Raw genomic sequence first — 20,494 nt, 5'->3', positions numbered from 1 at the left:
TTGGGGCTTTGCTGCCACTCTGAATGCACACGGCATGATTGGGACGCCTGTATCCCAGCCCGCTCTAGCCAGCAGGAGCTGCGCTTTTCTCTCAGTTTCTAGCAGGGATTCCTGTTCCTTCCGCAGGCCTGCTTGGCATTTACGTAGGAAAGAAGGTTGGATTGCAATCCCTTTTCCTGTCATAAGATCACAGAAAATCTTTGGCTGGGAGTCAAAGCCTTACAAAAATGAGAAACAAAAAAAAATCCTAGGTGGAAGTCCAAATGCTGACTCCAGCTACCCTCAATGTTCTGGAGGCCACTTTGTGTCCTTCTGTTGGGGGTCAATTTCCAAAGTTAATTGCCCAATTCTTCCAGGCTTTGGACTATACTCCCATTGCTATCAGTGGAGGTGACATGCAGGGACGAATGTGGCATCGCAATAACAACAACAAAAATTGTCATTCACTTGAGAAATTAAAGGTACAGGATCAGAAAACATGACCATGAACCCCAAGTGCTTTCGTGCTCAGTTGCCATTGCTTATCTGAAGAGGTGGACTTATTTAACAAGAACAACAGCAAATGGTCTGCAGATGGCACTGAAAACACCCAAGGAGAAGGATCACACATTTATACTATTGGGGAGGGATGTCAAATCTGTGGCACACGTCCCATGCTGCCTCTGTCCCCACATCATTAATCAATCCTTTCTCTTTCTTCTGATCTTCCATGGGGTTTCAGAACCTCCACATAGAATTCAAGGCCATGACCAATATAAAGAAGATGACAATTGTGTTGAGATTTACTTGGCTTCCTGGAGTGGTAATTGGAAGTTTAAAAAGAATTTTCCACATGTGTTATCATTTAACCCTCATCTGTGTTGAAGTTGCTGTGATTCACAAGGGTCACGATCATTCGCACATGCAAAAATTGGGCTCCAAGAAATTAAGGTAAATATTTTGGAAAAATAAACAGCGGCAATGAAAGTTGAATCTTGGTCCACTACCCCGAAAGAGTACCGAAGGGGACCAGTATTTATTATGCTCCTTCTGAGTACCAGGTTCTGATAAAGTGTAGTTTATCTAATTCTCATGCTGACTTTGTGAGACATAATTATCCTCCAAATTTTTGAACAGGGAAAGTAGGGATCAGGCAATTTAAACAGCTTGTTGAGGGCAAATGGTAGGATTGGGAATTGTACCTACAACAAATGTATTTTTCTTTTCACATGGCCTTTAAGGTCCAGCTCTCTACTTATAGGAAACATTGTCAAGAGCAGGGCAAGACAAAGAGGGTTAAAGGGAAAATATTAATGACAGCAGCAGCTTGAAGGACACTTCAACATCAACATTAGAGAAATGACTGAACAAATACCATCAGAGTACTACACTGCAATATTTGTAGCTATAATAAATGGTTACTATGAGGACTGTGTAGAAAGATGCACGTGTTTACCAGATAACATTAAGAAACCATATGCAACCTGATTGCATTTAGACAGAAATTATGCATGTGGATGGTGAAAGAGCGAGAGAATACGCAAACAAAATATCTTTTGGTTGAATTCAGGATAAGATGTTTTCAAGTTGTGGTACACATAATGCTCAAGAAGCCAAAGAAACGTGTATGCCAGCGTCAAGAGAATCCAAAGGAAGGCCAAGCAAAGTAGACAAAAAGAACCACCCACTCAAATTCTGTCCTCAAGATTAGAAAGAACGCATTGCCAAACTAATGAAAAGGTCATAATGGCATTAAAGACTGAGAACTTGTTAAGAGTGAATAGCAATGACACTCGAATACAAATTTGTCCCTGGAAATTCTGAGTACTTAAGCGGAAATTCTGCACACTCGAGAGATCTGGAGCATTTTTGTCATATTCCATTTATGTCCTCGATGCTTCCCACTCTTCTCTGTAGATATCATAGTGAAGTTCTAGAATCGACTCTGAAAATGAATCACACAGTTTTTAGATGTGATTCAAAATTAAGTCTTTCATTTACCAAACAACCCATCCACCAACTGTCTATTCGAGAGACATTTACTGGGAGCTTTTCACATTGCTCACGGCCTGGGGCAAGAGACAGATGAGTAAGTGAAGTGATGGTTCTTATATGAGACCTGCCAACAACTATCATGAGACCACGAGTACAGAAATCCAGGGGCACTGGGGTGCCTGGCCCTGCTGAGGGTTGGTTGGGGAGAGAGTCTCACAGAGGTGACGCATGAATGAGTCCCGGAGGCTGAGAAGGATCTAGCCTGGAGAAGTCAGATGGGGAAAGAGAAGGGTAGAAAGAGTGTGCCAGGCATTTGAACCAACCACAGGTGCCTTGTGTGCCACAGGATGCAGTGCAGGAGTGAGAGCTGGGGAAGGAGTGTGAGGTGAGAATGGATCACAGTGGGCCCTGAGTGTCCATGTAAGAGGGCTCAGTGAGCAGAGTAATTGAGGAGAACATGGAAAATTAAACAAGTCAGATTGAACTCATCTGCTGAGACTAATGAGGATCCAGTATCCTCAAAGATATCAGGAGAGAAAAAAATTTCTGGCAGGCCTTGAGGTCCCAGCTGATGTTGGACGGCATGAACTTGAAACACACCTTTTAAGAGTCTTAAACCTTGGAAAATGGAATGTATTTTAGCCATTTTGTGTTAACAAGTAGATGCCAGCTAAAGATTTTTTGGTTTGCTGATTCACAATTTTAAAACAAAAGCAAATGACTCAAAATCTTCAGAGAAGAAGATGGTGTATAAATCTTGGGGCCCTTGCAGCACTTTCCTTAGTGTGCAAGGAAAGTCCACTCCAGGGCTGGCAGCTACCACAGTGGTTGAGTACAAGGACTCAAACTGGAAACCCTGGGTTCCGTCCTCAGGGCATGCACACCCACAAAAGTCCCCTCTAATATGGGAGATGAGTGAAGATCGAAGCAGCACATTCCACTTGTGGCCATTGTGGGAGTTTTAGGTGTTTCTTTAAATGCTTCCAGACCTGACTTCTGCATTGCTCACTCTCCCTCACTTTGTAGTTTTGGAAACAAAATGGTCACCACGTACTTATTTTCCAATTTTCAGTCTTACTTTTTAAAGCTATTTGAAGAAAACATCTTTACTGCAATACAGTAAACATTCACATGTCATAGAGGAAATGTGGCTGTTTCACATTCTGAGTTGGAAGGTTCTTTGCCCTTCCATGAAATGCAAGCAACTGACAAAGAAGGATCAGACCCCTGAGGTGCTGACCCAAAGGGACACTTCTCACTTACTCTGCACATGGGAGAATCCAAAAACCTACTGGATTTCCACCCAGCAGAGAGGGCCAGAGATTCCTTACAGAACCCATTTTTGTAAGTAATTAACGGAAGCTGTACATGCCATTTATCTCAGCAACAGGTATGCCAGACATCATTTCAAAGATGAGAAAAACCAAGGTTCAGAGAGATCAAGTAACTTTCTTATAGTCACACAGCTGGCAAAAGGATATTCTCAGATACCTACTCTTGCCTATCTCCCAAACTCATGCAGCAGCAGAAGGTTGTTGCCCCTGACCATGTTGTATTGTCAGTGGAACATCTTCCCTAGAATTTTACCACTTAGTGAAACTACACGGTTTTGCGCCAAAACACTTGTGTTCACACCTAAAATAAACCCTAAACTTACAGTTCGGTGATGGTTGTTTCCTAGCATGCCACACACCCTTTTGCGTCACTGCTCACGGTGGACCTGTTGTCTAAACCAACCTCTGCTTGTCTGCCTGAGACCACCTCATCTTTCAGAATGCATTCAAGGGCCATCTTCCATGCCCACTTCTTCATACCCTCTCCCTCCTCTGCACCTGGAGTCAGATGGGGTTCCAATTCTGACTCTGTGCTTACCGGTTCTGGAATCCTGGGAAATTACTTCTCTGTGTCTTGTTTCCTCACCTACAAAACAGGGCTAAAATATTCACTACTTCATCAGACTGCTGTAAGTATTGAGAGAGAGAGAGAAAGAAGAGTGAGATCTGTGAACACCTTGCAGCAGTGTCTGGCCCACAGTAAGTACTGCACAATGTCAGCCACTGTATGTTTAGCACTACGTCTGAGGCTGGTTTCTCTCCCACCACATACTTGGTTCTTTCTAATGTACTAGGCAATGATCTGACCCAAAGACAGTGTTGAAGAATGGCTTGTGAAGTGAATGAATGAATCAATGGGCAAACCAGGTCCAGGGGAACTGCCAAGACTCTGCAGTCATCTCATTCGACCACCCCAGGCCAATCACACTACACTCTGCCTTCCCCTGGTCACTGGACTGGATCCCCTCATGAAATGATGGCGGACAGGAGGATTTGCTCATTTCCCACAAACATGACAAAGGACATATTTCTATACCTCTGGTCTGCTCCTGACACTCTAGGTGTCTCGTTCTATCACCAGAGTATGCAGAGCACTGCCATTGTCCCATTACGAAACTATTCTCCTCCCAGGTGATGGAGGATAGTTTATGACTTATACCTCCCACGAAGGGATGACTTCCTCATTCATCAGGTCTGTTTCCTGCCTTGGCCTTCAGAACTCCCTGAAAATCTACTACAGGAACTTACTGACTGTGCCCAACCTCCCAGAAGTCACCGAGGTCACCTCTAGGGAAGTGACAGAACACCATTCCCACTGGCTTGGAGACCTCCAGCCATGGCTCCATGGGGACCAGAGAGCTATCCACCTGCAGCTTTGTCATGCTGGAATGGCAAGGGATTTGACAAATGAAATGGCAACAGCTGTTCTTGTTGCCTTCAAAGCATCAAGTCACCAGAGCGCCATGAGAAGTACTTTTGGCAAATGTTGGAGTTCATCTCCATCATCTGCACTCAGAGCCTCAAAGCTTAACCATTTTCCTCACTCACTCTTTCCTCCCGTGCCATGAGCCACATGGGTCAGCTCTGCTTACTTCCAGACTACAGGTCTCCTTGAGAATGGAATAAACAAACCTGTTTTCACAAAGCTGGGTGACCGTAACTGCTTATTTTTCACACTGCTTAGTTTTATTACCTGCAAGACACTGTATATTGAAATTCCAGATGTCTGGAATATTTAAAATTTGATCCTTCCTTTGCAAAGCAGGACACATCAACTTTCAAAATTCTAGTGATGCAGAGGCCTTGGATTTGTCAATATCTGAGCCTCACCTCTTCTGACACCGGGAGTGGTGATGAAGCTCCTCATTAATTCTGTTTGAACAAGTGTAACAATGGCCTTCTGAGGCTTGGGGCAAAGGCCTAGTTCTTCAGACACATGGAGAGCTTCAGACTTTAAGGAGATCTTATCAGTGAACATATTTGATGACTGCTTAGCTGTCTTATATCAGATGATTGATTAGACTACTAGGAGAATCCTAAACCTCAGTTCTCAACTGAGGAAATAAAATCATGTCTGTCATCCTCTGGGATTATGAACCTGGCCATGGAAGCCTGTGTGCCCTGGTTTGGGGCAATAGCTTGGGATTCTGCTTGGCCATGACCTGCCAAAATGGCCTGTGGCTGCCCTGAGGAGTTGTTGCTGAAAGTTCAACTTCTCTCCCGACATCCTTCCTGAGGCCCAGGAACCACTCCTTGGGCATCACTGGTCTTCTGTGCCCCTACATTTCAGCACACCTCACTGGAATGGCAGCGTATGACCCCCACTGGTCTCATTCGCAGCCCGTGAACACTGCCTTAGAATGGAGGCCACAGTCACCTCCACACTGAAGACCAGTGCCCAGCACACTGCCAGAAATATGGAACAGGTACATTCAAAGTGTCTTGATCCAATCAATGAACGGCTAAGTGAAGTAATATGAGGTGAAAGAAGGAAGAGATCAAATAGCTGCTGCTGCCCCCAGTTGCATGTGTCGAGGAACTAAAGTAGTGCTAGGTAGACCCAGAGTGAGAGAAGAAAGCCTGATGTCTTGCTATAAGTGGCTTCTGCACATGAAACAGTGAGGCACACATAGTTGGTGCTCAACAAATCATAACAATAAATACTGTACAGGCAATTTCTGTCCTCAGACCCTGTGCTAAGTCCTTTCCATGACTGATTCAATCCTTGCACTGAACGCTACAAGGAGCTGGTACCGTTTATTTCAAAGTGAATGAAAGATGGATGATACCAGTGATGGCAGGAAAGATGTGACCCAATTCCTATCAGTACTACCATTCTTACATTCCTACTGACAGGGTGGCAGAGTTTTGCAGTGAAGCTTGTGGATTCTCCAATAAACTGCCTGGGTTCAAGTTCCAGTTCTGCTAAGTGTTGTGTGAAGCTGGGTGATTTGTTTCAATTACTTAGCCTCTCTGTGCATTGCTTTCTCCTGGAGACAGTGACAACGTACAGGGATTGTTGTGAGATTGCTCAGGAGATATGAGGCACTGAAATGGTGCCTGAGACACTGCTCTGGAACATCCAATCCCAGAAACGGTTTCTTGGGTTCACGGTAGGGAGAGGGCTCTACATTTCTTCCATCTTTGCAATCTTCATGGGCTGAAATCAGAGGGCTGTAGGATGCAGGGACCTGGTGGGTCTTGACTACAAGTGCAAGTCAGGTATATACAGACAACTATGAGAGGTGGGGGAGAAGGATGGAAATTTAATATTTGCTAATCTATGTTCAAGACAGGTAGCAAATTAACTAAGACTGTCCAAGATCTTACCATAGGGTTAGTTACTATGTCTGGAATAGTCTCCAAAATTCCAGATCCCTAAGTGGACTAGCTGAGGATGCAGAGAAGACCTTCATCTGCCTGAGAAGGGGCACCTTCACTCTTTTCACCTAAACCTCTTCCAGATGAGATAAAACGCAGCAATGTGGAGCAGCCGTCTGGATTCTGTACACAGAACAACGTCACAGACCCTGTGATCCACTGCACCATGCAGCCTCTGCAGCAGGGCCAGCTCTGAATTCAGAGCCCAGGGGTTTGAGAGGACACAGCCCCAGGTGCACTAGCTGGCAGCACCCAGATGTTACCTACATTGCCAGGCACGCTTTGGTCTCAGTCTGCGCAGAGAAAAGTAGGCTGTTCAAGTGTGCCAGGACCATCAAAATGGCAGGGGGGGATGGGATGAGTGGTGGGGAGGGAAGCTGATTCTAGCTTTCTCCAGGTCTGGATTTGGCTCCAGGGCATCTAGGTTACAGTTAGAATCTTCTCCCTCTACCCAGGACAAGGACCTTGTTGAAAGTTCCTTCTCATCAAAGATTTCCTCTGGCCCGACTGACTTGACTTTCCAACTGACTCTTCTTCTCAGCCCTTCATGTCCCTGCATTATCCATTCCGTATTCTCTCTGATGGAAGTATCTTCCATGGCCCGCCATCTTGTGTACCTTATGCATTCTTTCCCACTCCATCTGCCCCATGAAGCCTTCTCTGACTGATTATTCTGAGGTATCTCTGTTTAGTGTTCCCATAATTCCTTCTGGAAACTTCTATCATGGTTTTTACCACTGTCTGAATAATTTCCTCTCTTTATGGGTCTCCCCTCATAGGAGCAAATTTCTTGATAGCAGGCACTATGGTTTTCATCTTTATACCTTCAGTGTCCAGAAGTATGTGAGTGATTTGGAAGAATCTTTCCAAATCATTAATTCACAGAAGAGTCAGCCTGGCCAAAGCATGCCAGCACTTAACAGGTGTAAAATGGTTGTACATGGAGGATAGTGAGTTCGAAACAAAATTCACAAACGCACACTTCACTGAAGATGAAGAAGCAACAACATAAATTCTGCGATGGGGTGGATGACTCTAGAGAGTGAACTTCTGTACAAGGAAGGACACAATACCTCAGAGGCTAAGGGCTGTGGAATGTAGCCCCTGCCTGCTCATGGATTCTGGAGGACCATGCTTATTTTATAAATTAATTCATATGGTTCACCTGAACCCAGTCACTATAATTCCATCCTAAAAACTGGTGCAATGTAACCCTGTTTTAGAATGAATATGGAGGCTCTGAAATTTTGGCTAAAACACTCAATTTTTTAAACAAAAATTTATATCCAAAGAAGAGAAACCTATTTCATGCCACTCAGAGAGTCCCTAAGTAGCCTTAGAAATGTCTGCACTGAAGCACTCAGTTGAATTTCTTCTAGAGGGTGCTTGATTCTCCTCAGGGGGATGGGTCTGGGGTGTAGCCATGGTCAGTAAACCCAACAATAATGCATTAGAAACCCTAGACAACCCCAAGAACCACAACTACTAGCACCACAACATTCTATGAAACAGAGACACTGCTAGCCTTTGAATAATTAATTCCAAGAGTCACGCCAATGAATAGAGAAAGCTGAACCCTGCCAAATTCCAGGTTTGATGTTTTGTTAATTAAACGTCATCTTCCATTGAACATACACAAACATATGCATGCATGCACGCACACACATCATGGCACAGAACACTCTCTTGCTATATTACATCTCATTTTAACTCCTGGGTTCAAGATGCCCGAAAGCCTCTGAAGTGCTTTTCAAGCTTAACCAGGAAATAGAATCATTCTGTTCTTACCCTGAGGTAGTTGAGGGTGAAGTTTGTGAGACCCATCCTGGTGATGTTTTTGGACAGCTGATCCAGGACCTGAGGATCTTGTGCCTGAAAAGGGGAGAAAGCATATATTTTATTCCTGCGAAATGGTCTCCAGAAAATCTTAGCTTCTGCTACCGCTGCTAAGAAATGCAATCTTGATGCTGTCGATTTTTCTTGGAGGGACAGACTTTAATTTACATTTTGAAGACACTTGCATATAGCACTCAAGGACATTTTTGGATCAATTGTGCAAGCCTAGAGAAAACTAAAGTGCCTCAGATGTGCATTCAGTTCTAGGGAGAAATGGTGTTATTTTCATCATGAGGGACTCTGGCCCTGTGTCTTCAGACTGAAAGACACTGAGGCTCACCAGGAGAGCTCCAGGGCCAAGGCCCTCACCAGAGAAGGAGGTGACACTGAGCTTGGCAGAGCCAGGCCTGTCTCCTGCTGTGACAGTGGTGTTGACTCACAGCTCATGGTTGAGGATTGTATTTGAAAAGATTGCAACTGCTGTAAAATATATACACATATACATATATGCATATGTGTGCATATGCAGAGGGAGAGAGAGAGAGAATTCTAATCCTCCCTCTCATTATACTGAGGCTAGATGTTGATGTCCTCAACATTTTTCATTCTGATATTTTTCCAAAATATCAGTTCCATGTTAACATAGGACGTAAAGTACCATGAGCCACCCCAAATGTTATGTTTGGCCGGAAACAAAAAAGAAAATTCTTTCTGCATTCCATTTTAAAATGAGTCACGTGATTGATGTTCTTTCTTTCTGCTACTTTCATAGTTGGCATAAGCAAGGTGGTGCTTCATGACGGAGACTTTGTAATGTGTCTTTTTCTCCAATGTCTCACTCGTGAGGCTATCTAGGTTATACTATTAGAACTTTGTTCTTTTCTGTACCTACTTTTTTTCACAGTGATCCTATCAATTGGGTTCGTGCATAGAAATAAAAACCAGAATGTTGAGGAAAACATTCTGCCAGAGGGCATCATTTTCACGTCCATTTCTTGAAAGCCTGTCTTGGTGGACACTGAACCGCCCCAGGAAGAACTGGTTCCACATAAGTGCATCTGGTGGTCATGGACAACAGCAATTTGATCACATGGCAGTGGGAAGACAGGCCATTAATCAATAATTAATTGCTGCTATTCCTGCTGTTGCACCAGTACCTGAAGAGGACCTACTATGTGATAAGTATTATTCTAAGTACTTTATAGTTATTAATTTTTAATTCTCAAGCTTTGAGGCATGCTTTGTTTTATAAAATCACAGAGATGTCATGTCATTTTCCTAAGGCCAAAATGTGAATAGGAATACCATACTACATGGTCTTAGTCCAGGACTCAGGCTCCCAACTGCTCATCTGCCTCCTTTCTTTTGGAAGAAGAGTGGGCTTTGAAAATTCTTTAGGACTTGGAGCATGAATAGTCAGGAACAATGGAGTAGAAAAGGGGGCACCACAGCAGAAAGCCCAAGATCAGAGGAAAGAGCAGAGATGGTTGAGGAGAAAAGACTGGAGAGCTAGTCTAGAATCAGAGAGCTGGAGACAGCTTGCTTATGAGCTTAGCTTGGGACTCAGAAACACCTGTGTCAAAATGTTGGCTGTTATCACTGTGAGGCTGAAAAGCACTGGGAAATTTATTGAACTCCTCTGAGCCTCATGTTCTTCACGTCTAAAATAGGAATAAGAATAACTCACCTCACTGCATGATTGCATGGATTAAATACCAGAATGCTCACAAAGTGTTCAGCAAAAGCCTGGCCTTGTAAATACTCAGAAATAGTACCAACTGTTATTTTATTCTCTTCTGATTACTCAGTCTTAAAAAAATCAGACTCATTAAGTCTGATTTTGTTGCAAAGATTTCTTGAGGAAGCTGCTGTACAGTGTATTATAGAGGAAGGATGACATCGGTCAACACCTTTGACTGCATCCAGTTTCTTCTTACTTTGAAAACAGATCTCTCGAGTGGCCGATGCCACTTGACACACCCTTGATCTACTTGGTTCTCAATGAAGTTGATGTGACTTATGGCCAAATAAATCCAAGAGAGCTCCAAATATTCTAATTAAATCCAGTGCCAAAGTCAGGAAGGAACTTCTTTCAGCCCAGACCTGAAGGCATGGGAGCCCCATGTCTCCTCAGATGGTTCTAATCAAAATGGAAACTATTCTTGCTTCATGTTTGATTTCATCCCCTGTTAAACATAACAGGTTTATTCACCCAGGCAGAGCATCACTTGGTAATGACTGAATAGAATTTAGGGAAAGCACAAACCATTTACAGAGGTAACCTCAATTCAGAGTTTACAACAACAAAGTGTTAAAAATAGTCTCATGATGCACCAAACTTGGAAGCGGAGGAGGCAAAAAAAGACCTGTGGATTAAAGTAGTTGAGAGGAAAACCCAATATTTAGAGTTAATTACCTAAAGCGTGACATCTACTGGACTTCCTTTCATAGAGAGCTGGGTTTTCCCCCTGAGTAAGATGGAGAAGTAAAAAAAAGAAAAAAAAAAGGAAAGAAAGTAAAATGGAAATTAAATTACTTACATGCATGGCTAGAATGCTTCTCGGGACTAATTCTCTGTATTGTCTAACGGTAAAGTGCCATGTTTTTATTCTCATGAGATCATCAAAGGTGAACTCCAAGATCAGTCTGCCTTCTGTACACACCTAGAAGCAACAAACAACACACTTGTTTGTTAAGTAGTTTGTGAAACCCACATTTTATAACTTCCTGTCTTTGGGTAGTGCTGGCTCCTGGCAAAAATAGGACACAAATGAGTTACCCATGGCACTTGGGGACAAGTGTTAGCTCTGTAATTGGTGGGTTCAAAAGACAACACAGATGCTTAAGAGTTGTGCTTAGTGATTTCTCCTAACTACTACTGAAAGTCTACTATGGGGACAAAACTCATCTTTTAAGGACATTGGGTCCAAACTAACTGGCACCAGTATGTTACCCAAAATGTTACTGTCTTATTTTTTATCATTCTTCCACATTCATCATCTTCTCACCATTGAGAGCTTGAGCTCTTGCTGTAACCTTGGTGCCCTACTCTGGGAGAAAACATCATATAGGATCATTCATGATTAAGTGTGCCTCACTACAAAACTACCCAATGGCAGGACATTTGAATTTCCAGTCACTGACACCGTGGAAAATAGAGGTAGCATATTGGCCCAGTTTAAATAGGTTCAATACATACTCAGGTTTCTCTTCTCATGGTATAACTTACAGATCTTTAAAAAAAAAGTCAACAGTCATTAATTAGCTCATATTTGCCTTGGGAAAGAGGTACAAAATAATGCATAGAGATTTTGATATCAGATGGTATTAAATTTCAATCCTGACTCTACTATTTTTTTTTGCAGTACTGGAGTTTGAACTTAGAGCTTTTGCTTGCTAGGCAGGTGCTCTACCACTTGAGTCATGTTCCCAGTCGTTTTTGCTTTTAGTTATTTTTCAGACAGGATATCACACTTTGGTCCAGGGCCAGTCTCAGGCCACAGCCCTCCTACCTCTGCTTCTCACATAGCTGAGGTTAAGACACAGGCTACCATTCCCAGCTTGCTTTTGAGATAGAGTATTGATAACTTTTTTGCCTGGTCTGACTTGAACTGTGACCCTCCTATCTCTCCTTCTCAGTAGCTGGGATTACAGGTATGAGCCACAATAGCCAGCCCTCTGTGTCTACTTTTTACTCATTCTGGAAGCTTAGGAAAATCGAATAAATACCCCCACGTTCCACATTTTTATCAATATAATAGGGAGAGCAATATTCTTAGGTAGGATTGTTGGAAAAATATATTAAAGGAAGTTATGTTTATAGATTACCAAGTATTGTGCCTGGCACATGTAGAATGACAGGAAATGATAGCTATACAGATAAAAAGAAACACAAGCAAAGAGAATGCAGAACTCTTGACCCGTGGTTGTCAAAATGCTCTTTCTGAGCTGTAGACGTTGATGAGAGGCATCTTAGGGACTGCACTGGGAGAACTAGACTCCTCATCTTCTAGATCCTATTCATTTTCTCTACCAGATCAGTTTCAGTTATATGATTATATCCACTTTATTACATTGAGCTTCTGATCAAAAAGGTTTCCTAGGCTAAACAAATATACAATATATTTACAAATATAGGAATATTAATTAATTAATACCAAATAGAGGATATGACTATTTCTAAAACTATAGTACAGGAAGACAGCTAACAATTCATATCATCTTTTTGTGAAATACTGATAATCACTTTCCTCTTCAAGAATTTAATCCAAAACACCACCATTTATTGAGTTCCAATGATGTGCTCAGCACTGGTTAGATGCTGTCCAGGCACTCTGAAGGAAGGAAATATTTCCTTCATACAATCCCAAAAACCAGCACAGGAAAATTACTAACAAGGGCTAATAGGACACTATTCATGAAACATACTGTGAACGTCTGCCATCTTTGTTTTATCAAAGATCTCGAAGACAATGTAAGATAATTATTGATAATCTGAGTGAAGACCTCTACCTCAGATCCAATTAGCAAAATCTGTGGGTAATTTTAGGGATGTGCCCCCAACCTCTAGAGTTAAGCTGTCTTTAGAGCCTCACGTCTGGCATCTAAGCAATGAAGAGTTGAGCCACGGAAATGGGGATGACTTCAATGTCCTCAAATGTCTCCCCTAAGAGCATACTAGAATTGGAACTAATTTACCAAGGTTTTCAAAAAGAGCTGCGTGGAGATTAAGCCACACAATCCCCCTCTGGGGTGTTAGCCCTGACAGAAGCCACCTGCAGTGCCAACTTCCTCAAAAGGGAGGTAGCTATAGCCAACCATCAGCAGTGAAATGTCTTGACAATACAGGACAGGAATATTTAGAAGCTATAAATTTTTTTAAGAGAGAATTTTTGGATATTTAAACAAATATTAGTTCAGTTAAATATCAGGGCTTTTAAAAAAAGAATTATTTGATCTATTTGGTTTGTGTTTATGAACCACAAACTGAGAGCAGGTGGAGATTCTGGTTTGCTTCTACTGGAATAGAATTACATAATGGCAGGCATGTATGTCGCCCTTCTGATAAATTACTCAATTGGAGCATATGTAAGGTCAAGTTCAATTGTGTTCTTTGTTCACTGTGACACAGCAAGACAGTTGGGGACCTCTCTTGCACTCAAACTGTCATGGGCCTACAAAATGGAAAATTGCCTTAAATCTTGAACTCCTTTTCTTAGTCAAAACCAAGGAATCAGCTTTATCCAGGACATAATATGTACAACATGGAAATCCCTAGAATTGGATCTATGTTGACTACATTGGGTGTTGTTTTGCTTTTCTGTCTTTTTAAGGAAAATGACTTTCTTGAATGAAAGCATGGAGGAGAATTTTCCAAGTAATTCCACCCACGGCTTCATCTCAGGCCGTAAGCAGCCCCCGTGCTCCCATAATGGAAGTTAAATGAAACCAAAGGCTTTGTGATTTGTTTTATATGCAACAATCAAGAAATGGAACAGAGGCACATATGAAAAAATATATTCATTCTTTGTTCAGAAATGGTAAAAAAAAATAAGCACAGTTTTTAAAGTGGAACTAATATCTTTTTTCTTCCAAAAAAATTCCATGCATTCCTTTTAATCAATACAATTAATGTAGCTTTTATCTAAAGTTGGCCTTTTTTTTTTTAAAGCTGCCTTTCCCTTGGAATCCAAAATCAAAAGGGTCCCCAATTAAGAAAACATTTTCTGTTGTGCTGAATTCATGTTACCGTACTGTGAGCTCTGACATTTTGTTTCTGTGGTAACCAAAATCAGCTGATTAGTTGGCATGGCAACAGAAAAGATGTAATCCCAGCAGACACACTCTAATCAATGCCCCCAGCACAGATGGTCTCCAGAGGATCAACAAGAAAGAGGCTGGCAGGCATTCAGCAGGTCACGTGCTAGCTTGAGACTAGGCCAGGAACAAGAGAACTAAAAAAGAACATTTCTCAAAACTAACCAGTAGCTTTTTAACCCTTTTCTTTCTTTGACTAATTGTAAAGTAACGCAGACCATGTCGTTATAGAATGTAATGACTCTCATATAGATTTGTATGAAACAAATAGGTAATAGTATTTATTTAATTTTCTTGGTCTTTATGTTTGAACAGCATGCATGGATGAATACTTTTAGATTAACAGTTGTAAAAAAGCTCTTTGTACTTTACCTAGAGAAATTGTGTCTATAAATGCATATTAAGCCATGTAGTCTTTGACATTACAATTTATTGAGAATCAGAAGAATAGGAATTCTGGAATATAATGTGGTATACAGGTGAAGGCAAGAATGAAGAACTAACCATTAATACAAGTGAGTAGTCACATAGAAAAACTGGTTGGTGTACTTACTGTTTTTTAGCAAAGTAAATAATGTCATAGTAAGTAATTGAGAACAGAAAAAACCAACATAAATCTGTATTTACAAGGGTGACGAAGACTTCCAGTAGTGGTTGCAACTATTGCTTCAATGTGCAAAACCTAAACTGAGTTCCAAGAATGTAGCCTACACAGGGTCCCTTTCAGCATCTGCCACTGTTCACATCCTCAAGTATAAATATAACTCTGGGGACTTTCATTCTGAAAGGCTTGACATGAGCTGTTCTGATTATTAAGCCTTATTTTCTATTTGGTTCAAAATTGAAAACATAAAAGAGAGGTTTTATAATGTGCATTTAAAAATTCTAATTACATATTTATCCATAATCTATAATGTTCCTGGTCACAGGAAATTGCAAAATTCTCACTATACCCCTGAGGAATATTCAATATTACTGTTGATTAGGACTGCAGCTGATTTTTGATTCACTAGTTGACCAAATTTTCATAAAAGCAACTCAGAAGCAGTGGTCAAATGCTACTTGGGGAATGAGAGTTTATTGAGAGTCTAAATTAGAACAATGTGAGTCTGCCGAGACTTAACAGGCTAAGTAAAGCCAGGTACTAACAGCAAAACAACAAGCTTCAGCTTCCAAACCCTTTTCTTTCTGATAATGTTTATTCTAAATAACCATAGTATTTTATTACTCAAAGCTGAGTCATTTTTAATTAAGAACATAAGAAAAATTGGGAGAAAGGGAGAATTAATCCTGTAAAATTTCCTAAAAATAAATGTGCAGAGTGAGCATCTGAACTGAATCCCTACATCTAAGCTATATTTCCCAGAAAGTGACATTTTTCCAGCATGGTATTGGAATATTCACTACAGGAAGTGGGCAAACACACTGCCTGCTGCCATGGAGCAGTGTGAGTTGGGTGGGCCCAACAATTGATGCTTAAGGCCAAGGGAGATGCACTCAGGGCAGTCTGGGTCTTTCGGGTGATGGCCATCGATGCCTGAACAAACCGACATCTGGGAGAGAAGCATTCCAGGCAAAGAAAGAAAGCAATAGAGGAAAACTTTAGTTTCTTGATGGGAATGAAAATAGCACTTGATGGATTCCTCCGAAGAATGAGATTGCTTTTGATCTAAACCAAGTCTGCAGTGCTCAGCACTATACTTCAGAGCAACAGTGCTCATTTATGAAAAATTTTTGGCCTGAGAAAGGAAGAAATTGAGTAAACATATAAAAGGAATCGTTCAAAGTGCATTTTTATTTTCAATGGCTACAGATGTTAGGAGTAGCACCTTAATTATGGTAAAGCGTTATTTAATTGTCATGGATATTTTTCTTAAAGTATAAGGTGGTGGTATGTTATATTTTTCTTAAATTGCCTAAGGAAACATTAAAGAGACAGAAAGAGAGAGAGAGAGAGAGAAAGAGAGAGAGAGAGAGAGAGAGAGAGAGAGAGAGAGAAAATGAAGCAGCAGTAAGAGGCTTTCTCTGCAGAACTCTGACTTTGCAACACTAGAAATGAATGGTTACATGTACATATGGCAATGTCATACAGAAACCCCCGTGCACAACTAATATATAGTAATTAAAATGTTAAATTAAAAAAGAAATGAGTGGGTTGTGTATCCATCTGGTCTGCAAGACTATGGAAATGTTTTGCACCTTCAGAATGAAGAAAGATATGCACAGGCTAAACCCCATTCCACTGGCCACTCCTTTCCACAAAGCAAAACTCTCTTCCCAGCGCAGACTTCGGCCTCCAAAGTGAAGCCAGTCTCTGAGTGATAGCCATTCTCTCTGCCCAATTTTTAAAACAGAAAAACCCCATCAGGTCCCATACTGAAAACGTTTACTGTCAAAATCAAAATACAGTAGAATGCATGGCACTGGATGATTCGCCCTAGTGTTTCATAACCGTTTTCCTTTGCCTTTGGTTTCATATACCAGCAAGGGCACTGAGAAAGATTAAATTGCACCAACATGATCAAAGAACTAAATCAGAAACTTTGTTTTTATTCTTGCAGCAAGACTGCCTAAGTGACAAACACACCTTCAGTTCTATAATTTGGGCTTTGGTAATTAATTCTGATAACTTCAATGTCTTTTAACTATAAAGAGTTGTCATGTGTGTTTTGTACTGAAAGAGATACATGCTATCATTAATATCACAAATTAGTTTCACATTGTTTTAGTCCAGATAAAACGAACTAGTGTTTGTTGAAATAAACTTCCACAGTACTGGGGATAAAGCTCATTGGTAAATTGTGTCCCTGGTATGCACGCAGGCCTGGATTGGCTCCTCCACACTGAGAACACAATTAATTAATTAATTAACTTATAAATAAATACAACAGAGTAAACCAAATTTTCATTTGCTAGATTCTTTAACTAAATATTTATTCTTCCTAACTTTTCTACCTGGGAAATGACGGGATCATCTGTAGTGTTTCAAAAAGGTCTTTTTAGTTTTTGTTTTATTTATTTTTTTATTGTCATGCTGGCTGGGAGTACATTGGGGCATTGACAAAGGTTCTTACAATGTATCAAGTATACCATATTTGATTTCCCCCTCTCCACTGCTCTCACCCCTTTCCGCTCCCCTGATTCCTGGAACAGTTTCAACAGGATCATATTTGCATTTCTATACATGTGAATACATTGTTTGTACCATATTCATCCTCCTACCCCTTTCTTAGCCACCCCCTCTCCCACCGGTACCAATTTGCCCCTCTTCCTCCCACCTCCTTCTTCTTGTTCTCTGATTTTGTAAAAGAAAAAACAAAAGATACGACGTTTTTGCTAGTTTGAAATACAGATAGTTTCCTTGTATTGCTTCTATGCATTGATTCACCTCTTCCAGTCCTCTTCACTCCTCCCTAGACCCCTTCCCATGGTAGCCCTTGCCAGTTTAAAATTTCTATACAGAGAAATTTTGTGCAGTGAGCACATCAACCACATTCAAGTTTTTGGTTTCCTTCCCTTGTCCTAACCCTCCCTCACACAGCCTCCCCTTAGTGTGACCCGTGTCCCAAAATATTGCTGCATTTGTTTTAGGTCCGCAATCTGCATATGAGGGAGAACATGTGGCTTTTGGCCTTCTGAGAATAAGATCTTTTTAAGATGAGACAATCCATATGTCAGTTTTTTTTACATGACAAGGATCACAGGTGTAAAATGTGTAGAGGATAAAGTTGAATCTTTATCTTCCATTTTTCATTTTACACCCTTCACAGGGCTTTGAATTCTGCCTCCAACATTGTCATCTGGTCCTTGCCTCCTGTTTTTCTTACTCACTCTTTTACAGCTGACTTATGTTTCTACCATGCTGACTAGCTGAGCTGCTTGTCTAAATACACTTACCAATCACAGAACTGAGAATTTGGGAAAACAACCTTCAAACTCTAGATTCCCTAATTTCATTCATCATGTTTTTAAATTTTCTTTTCAGATTACAGTTGAGTGGTGGTTAGTGGATTTACCCCGATTTGTTAAGATTTGAACTTAGCTTTAATTTTTTTAAAATAACAAAGCACAAATACTGACTGCACATAAAAATGTCCTTTCAGCCACAGAAGACCCTTTGTGCAAAAAATAAAGCCTCCAGCTTACCTAGTAAAGTTTAAGAAGCAGCTGAGCCTTTCTTTGTCTTAGATTTGAGCCTCTGACATGCTTGGTTTTCATACATACAATGTCACATGCATGCATCCTAGCACAACATTCACCAGACAAGTCTAGAGCAAAGTCACACACAAAAGAAGATCCTCTCATGAGCTGAAAGTATCAGAGAGATGAGAAGTCAGCTCAGAGTTCCAGAAGAAAACTATCATTATTATCCTTTAATTTACTTGGAAAAGAAAAAGTCAAGCATGTCCCCAAGTCTGCCCCATACCTTGGTAAACATGGGCTTTCCGTGCTGGGTGACCATGGCACACTGGTCACAGTCCACCGTGATTGATGAGTTGTGGTAGGACTCCTTCGAGTGTTTGAGGATGTAATACAGGTCAGTCACCCCTCCTTCAAACACAGTGCTAAAGTAACGGGGAATAAGGGTTCTGCCGATAGCTGGAAGACAAACACAGAGAAACAAACCATTAACAAAGTACCTGACCAGTTCCATGCACCCCACACCATCGCCAAACCTCCTATAGCTGGATACAAATCATCTCCAGACACCATTCCGGGAGGCAACTTCTCTTTCTAAACGGTTGTAGTCCTTCTGGATTGTGGCTAATTAAATAAAATCACCCACTCTTTGGGAAAAATGGGAACCTTCATCTCCCCAGGTTTTGAACTCAGGGCTTCATGCTTGCAGGTTTGAGCCATGCCTCCACCACCTTGTATATACTTTTAAGTCAACATAGTTACAAAAACATCCAACATACTTGGGTTTTTTTAATATATTATTTACAAATGAATTGCCTAATTCTATGTTTGTTTTTATTGTTAGTAGGAATTGAAACTTTATTCCATAATGGGTTGTAGTTTGTGTTCATATTTTCTCATTGGACCTTCAGAACAATCCCAGGAGAGTATAGGATTGACTCACAAAAGGATTATTACAGAAAAAAAATTATTATGAATGCTTCAAATTCATATGAGTTATAAATAGATTTTTGTGGTCTTTGACTCTATATCTGCAAACACCAGTGTGCCCACTCTTTCCCACACTGTGTCAACTGCCTTAAAGACTGGAGATCTCTAAGTAGGCCAACCCCTCATATGCAGAAACCATAACTATACAAATGCTGATTTCTCTATGTGGTTTGAGCTGGGTAAAATATCTCTCTAGAATAAAGGGCCCTGTTTCAGACAACTTGACCTCCACCACTTGGTCTAAATTAGTCTCTTTTATTCCATGTGTGCAGTGCTGTCCCACGTTAGTGCGAGTGACTGGGGGAGTAGCTGGGCCTCTCTGATAGATGATGCTTAGAAACCATGAGAAGCCCTGGCTTCAGCAGCAATTTGAAATCCTCTTACACTGGAAATCCCAACTCATAATATCAGGAATTTTGCCTATGTGCAGATTTTTAAGGCAAAGTCCTAAAAGCACTTTCAAGCAATCCAAGGTTTTTAATAAATCTCTTGCACTCACATTAAAATTCTCCCAAAAGACAAAAATAATATTTAAGATAAACTATCAAAGAGAGCTTTAACTAGGAAAGATCACCCAGTCGTCACCAGAATGTTTAAAAATATTTAATTTCATTTAAAAAGAATTAGTGTTAACCTATTCCATATGAATCTTTAGCTCTTTTGTACAAGGTCTTGGAAAAGAGTAAGTGTAAAGATAAAACTCTACCAAGCTGTTTTCTGAAGTGATCCTTACAGGATTCCTAAGTAGACACCAAGTCTCTGAATAATTTATGTAGTTGTTACTGCTTCATATTTGCTCCAAGTTAAATCAATCAACAAGTGTGCTAAATATTCCAGGATCTTTGGCAATTCCATCCCGAACAATTCTTTTCCTAAATACTGCCTAATCCATAACACTTGCACACTTGTTCTCTGAACACAAAATTCAAATGAGAATGATTTGACATTCTTAAACATTTGTATAGCTAATATTATAAAGAAAACTTCGTAATTCTACAAACTTTATTGTACTTTGCTAAACA

General features: G+C 40.8%; 1 protein-coding gene across 12 annotated transcripts in view; it reads right to left on the bottom strand.

Annotated features, from left to right (window-relative positions):
* The window catches only part of Ldb2 (LIM domain binding 2), a 346,704-nt gene that overhangs the window by 53,622 nt on the left and 272,588 nt on the right, over window positions 1–20,494 (bottom strand). For all 12 annotated transcript variants that reach the window (XM_074042561.1, XM_074042558.1, XM_074042562.1 and 9 more), the window contains exons 3-5: window positions 18,769–18,941; window positions 11,066–11,188; window positions 8,478–8,561 (exon numbers count right to left, since the gene is read on the bottom strand). In XM_074042561.1, coding sequence (XP_073898662.1) covers window positions 8,478–8,561; window positions 11,066–11,188; window positions 18,769–18,941 — 380 coding nt within the window. The remainder of the gene's footprint in view (window positions 1–8,477; window positions 8,562–11,065; window positions 11,189–18,768; window positions 18,942–20,494) is intronic.

This window comes from Castor canadensis, chromosome 9, assembly GCF_047511655.1.
Source record: "Castor canadensis chromosome 9, mCasCan1.hap1v2, whole genome shotgun sequence".
NCBI lineage: Eukaryota > Metazoa > Chordata > Mammalia > Rodentia > Castoridae > Castor > Castor canadensis.
This window is presented reverse-complemented; position numbering and strand designations above follow the sequence as displayed.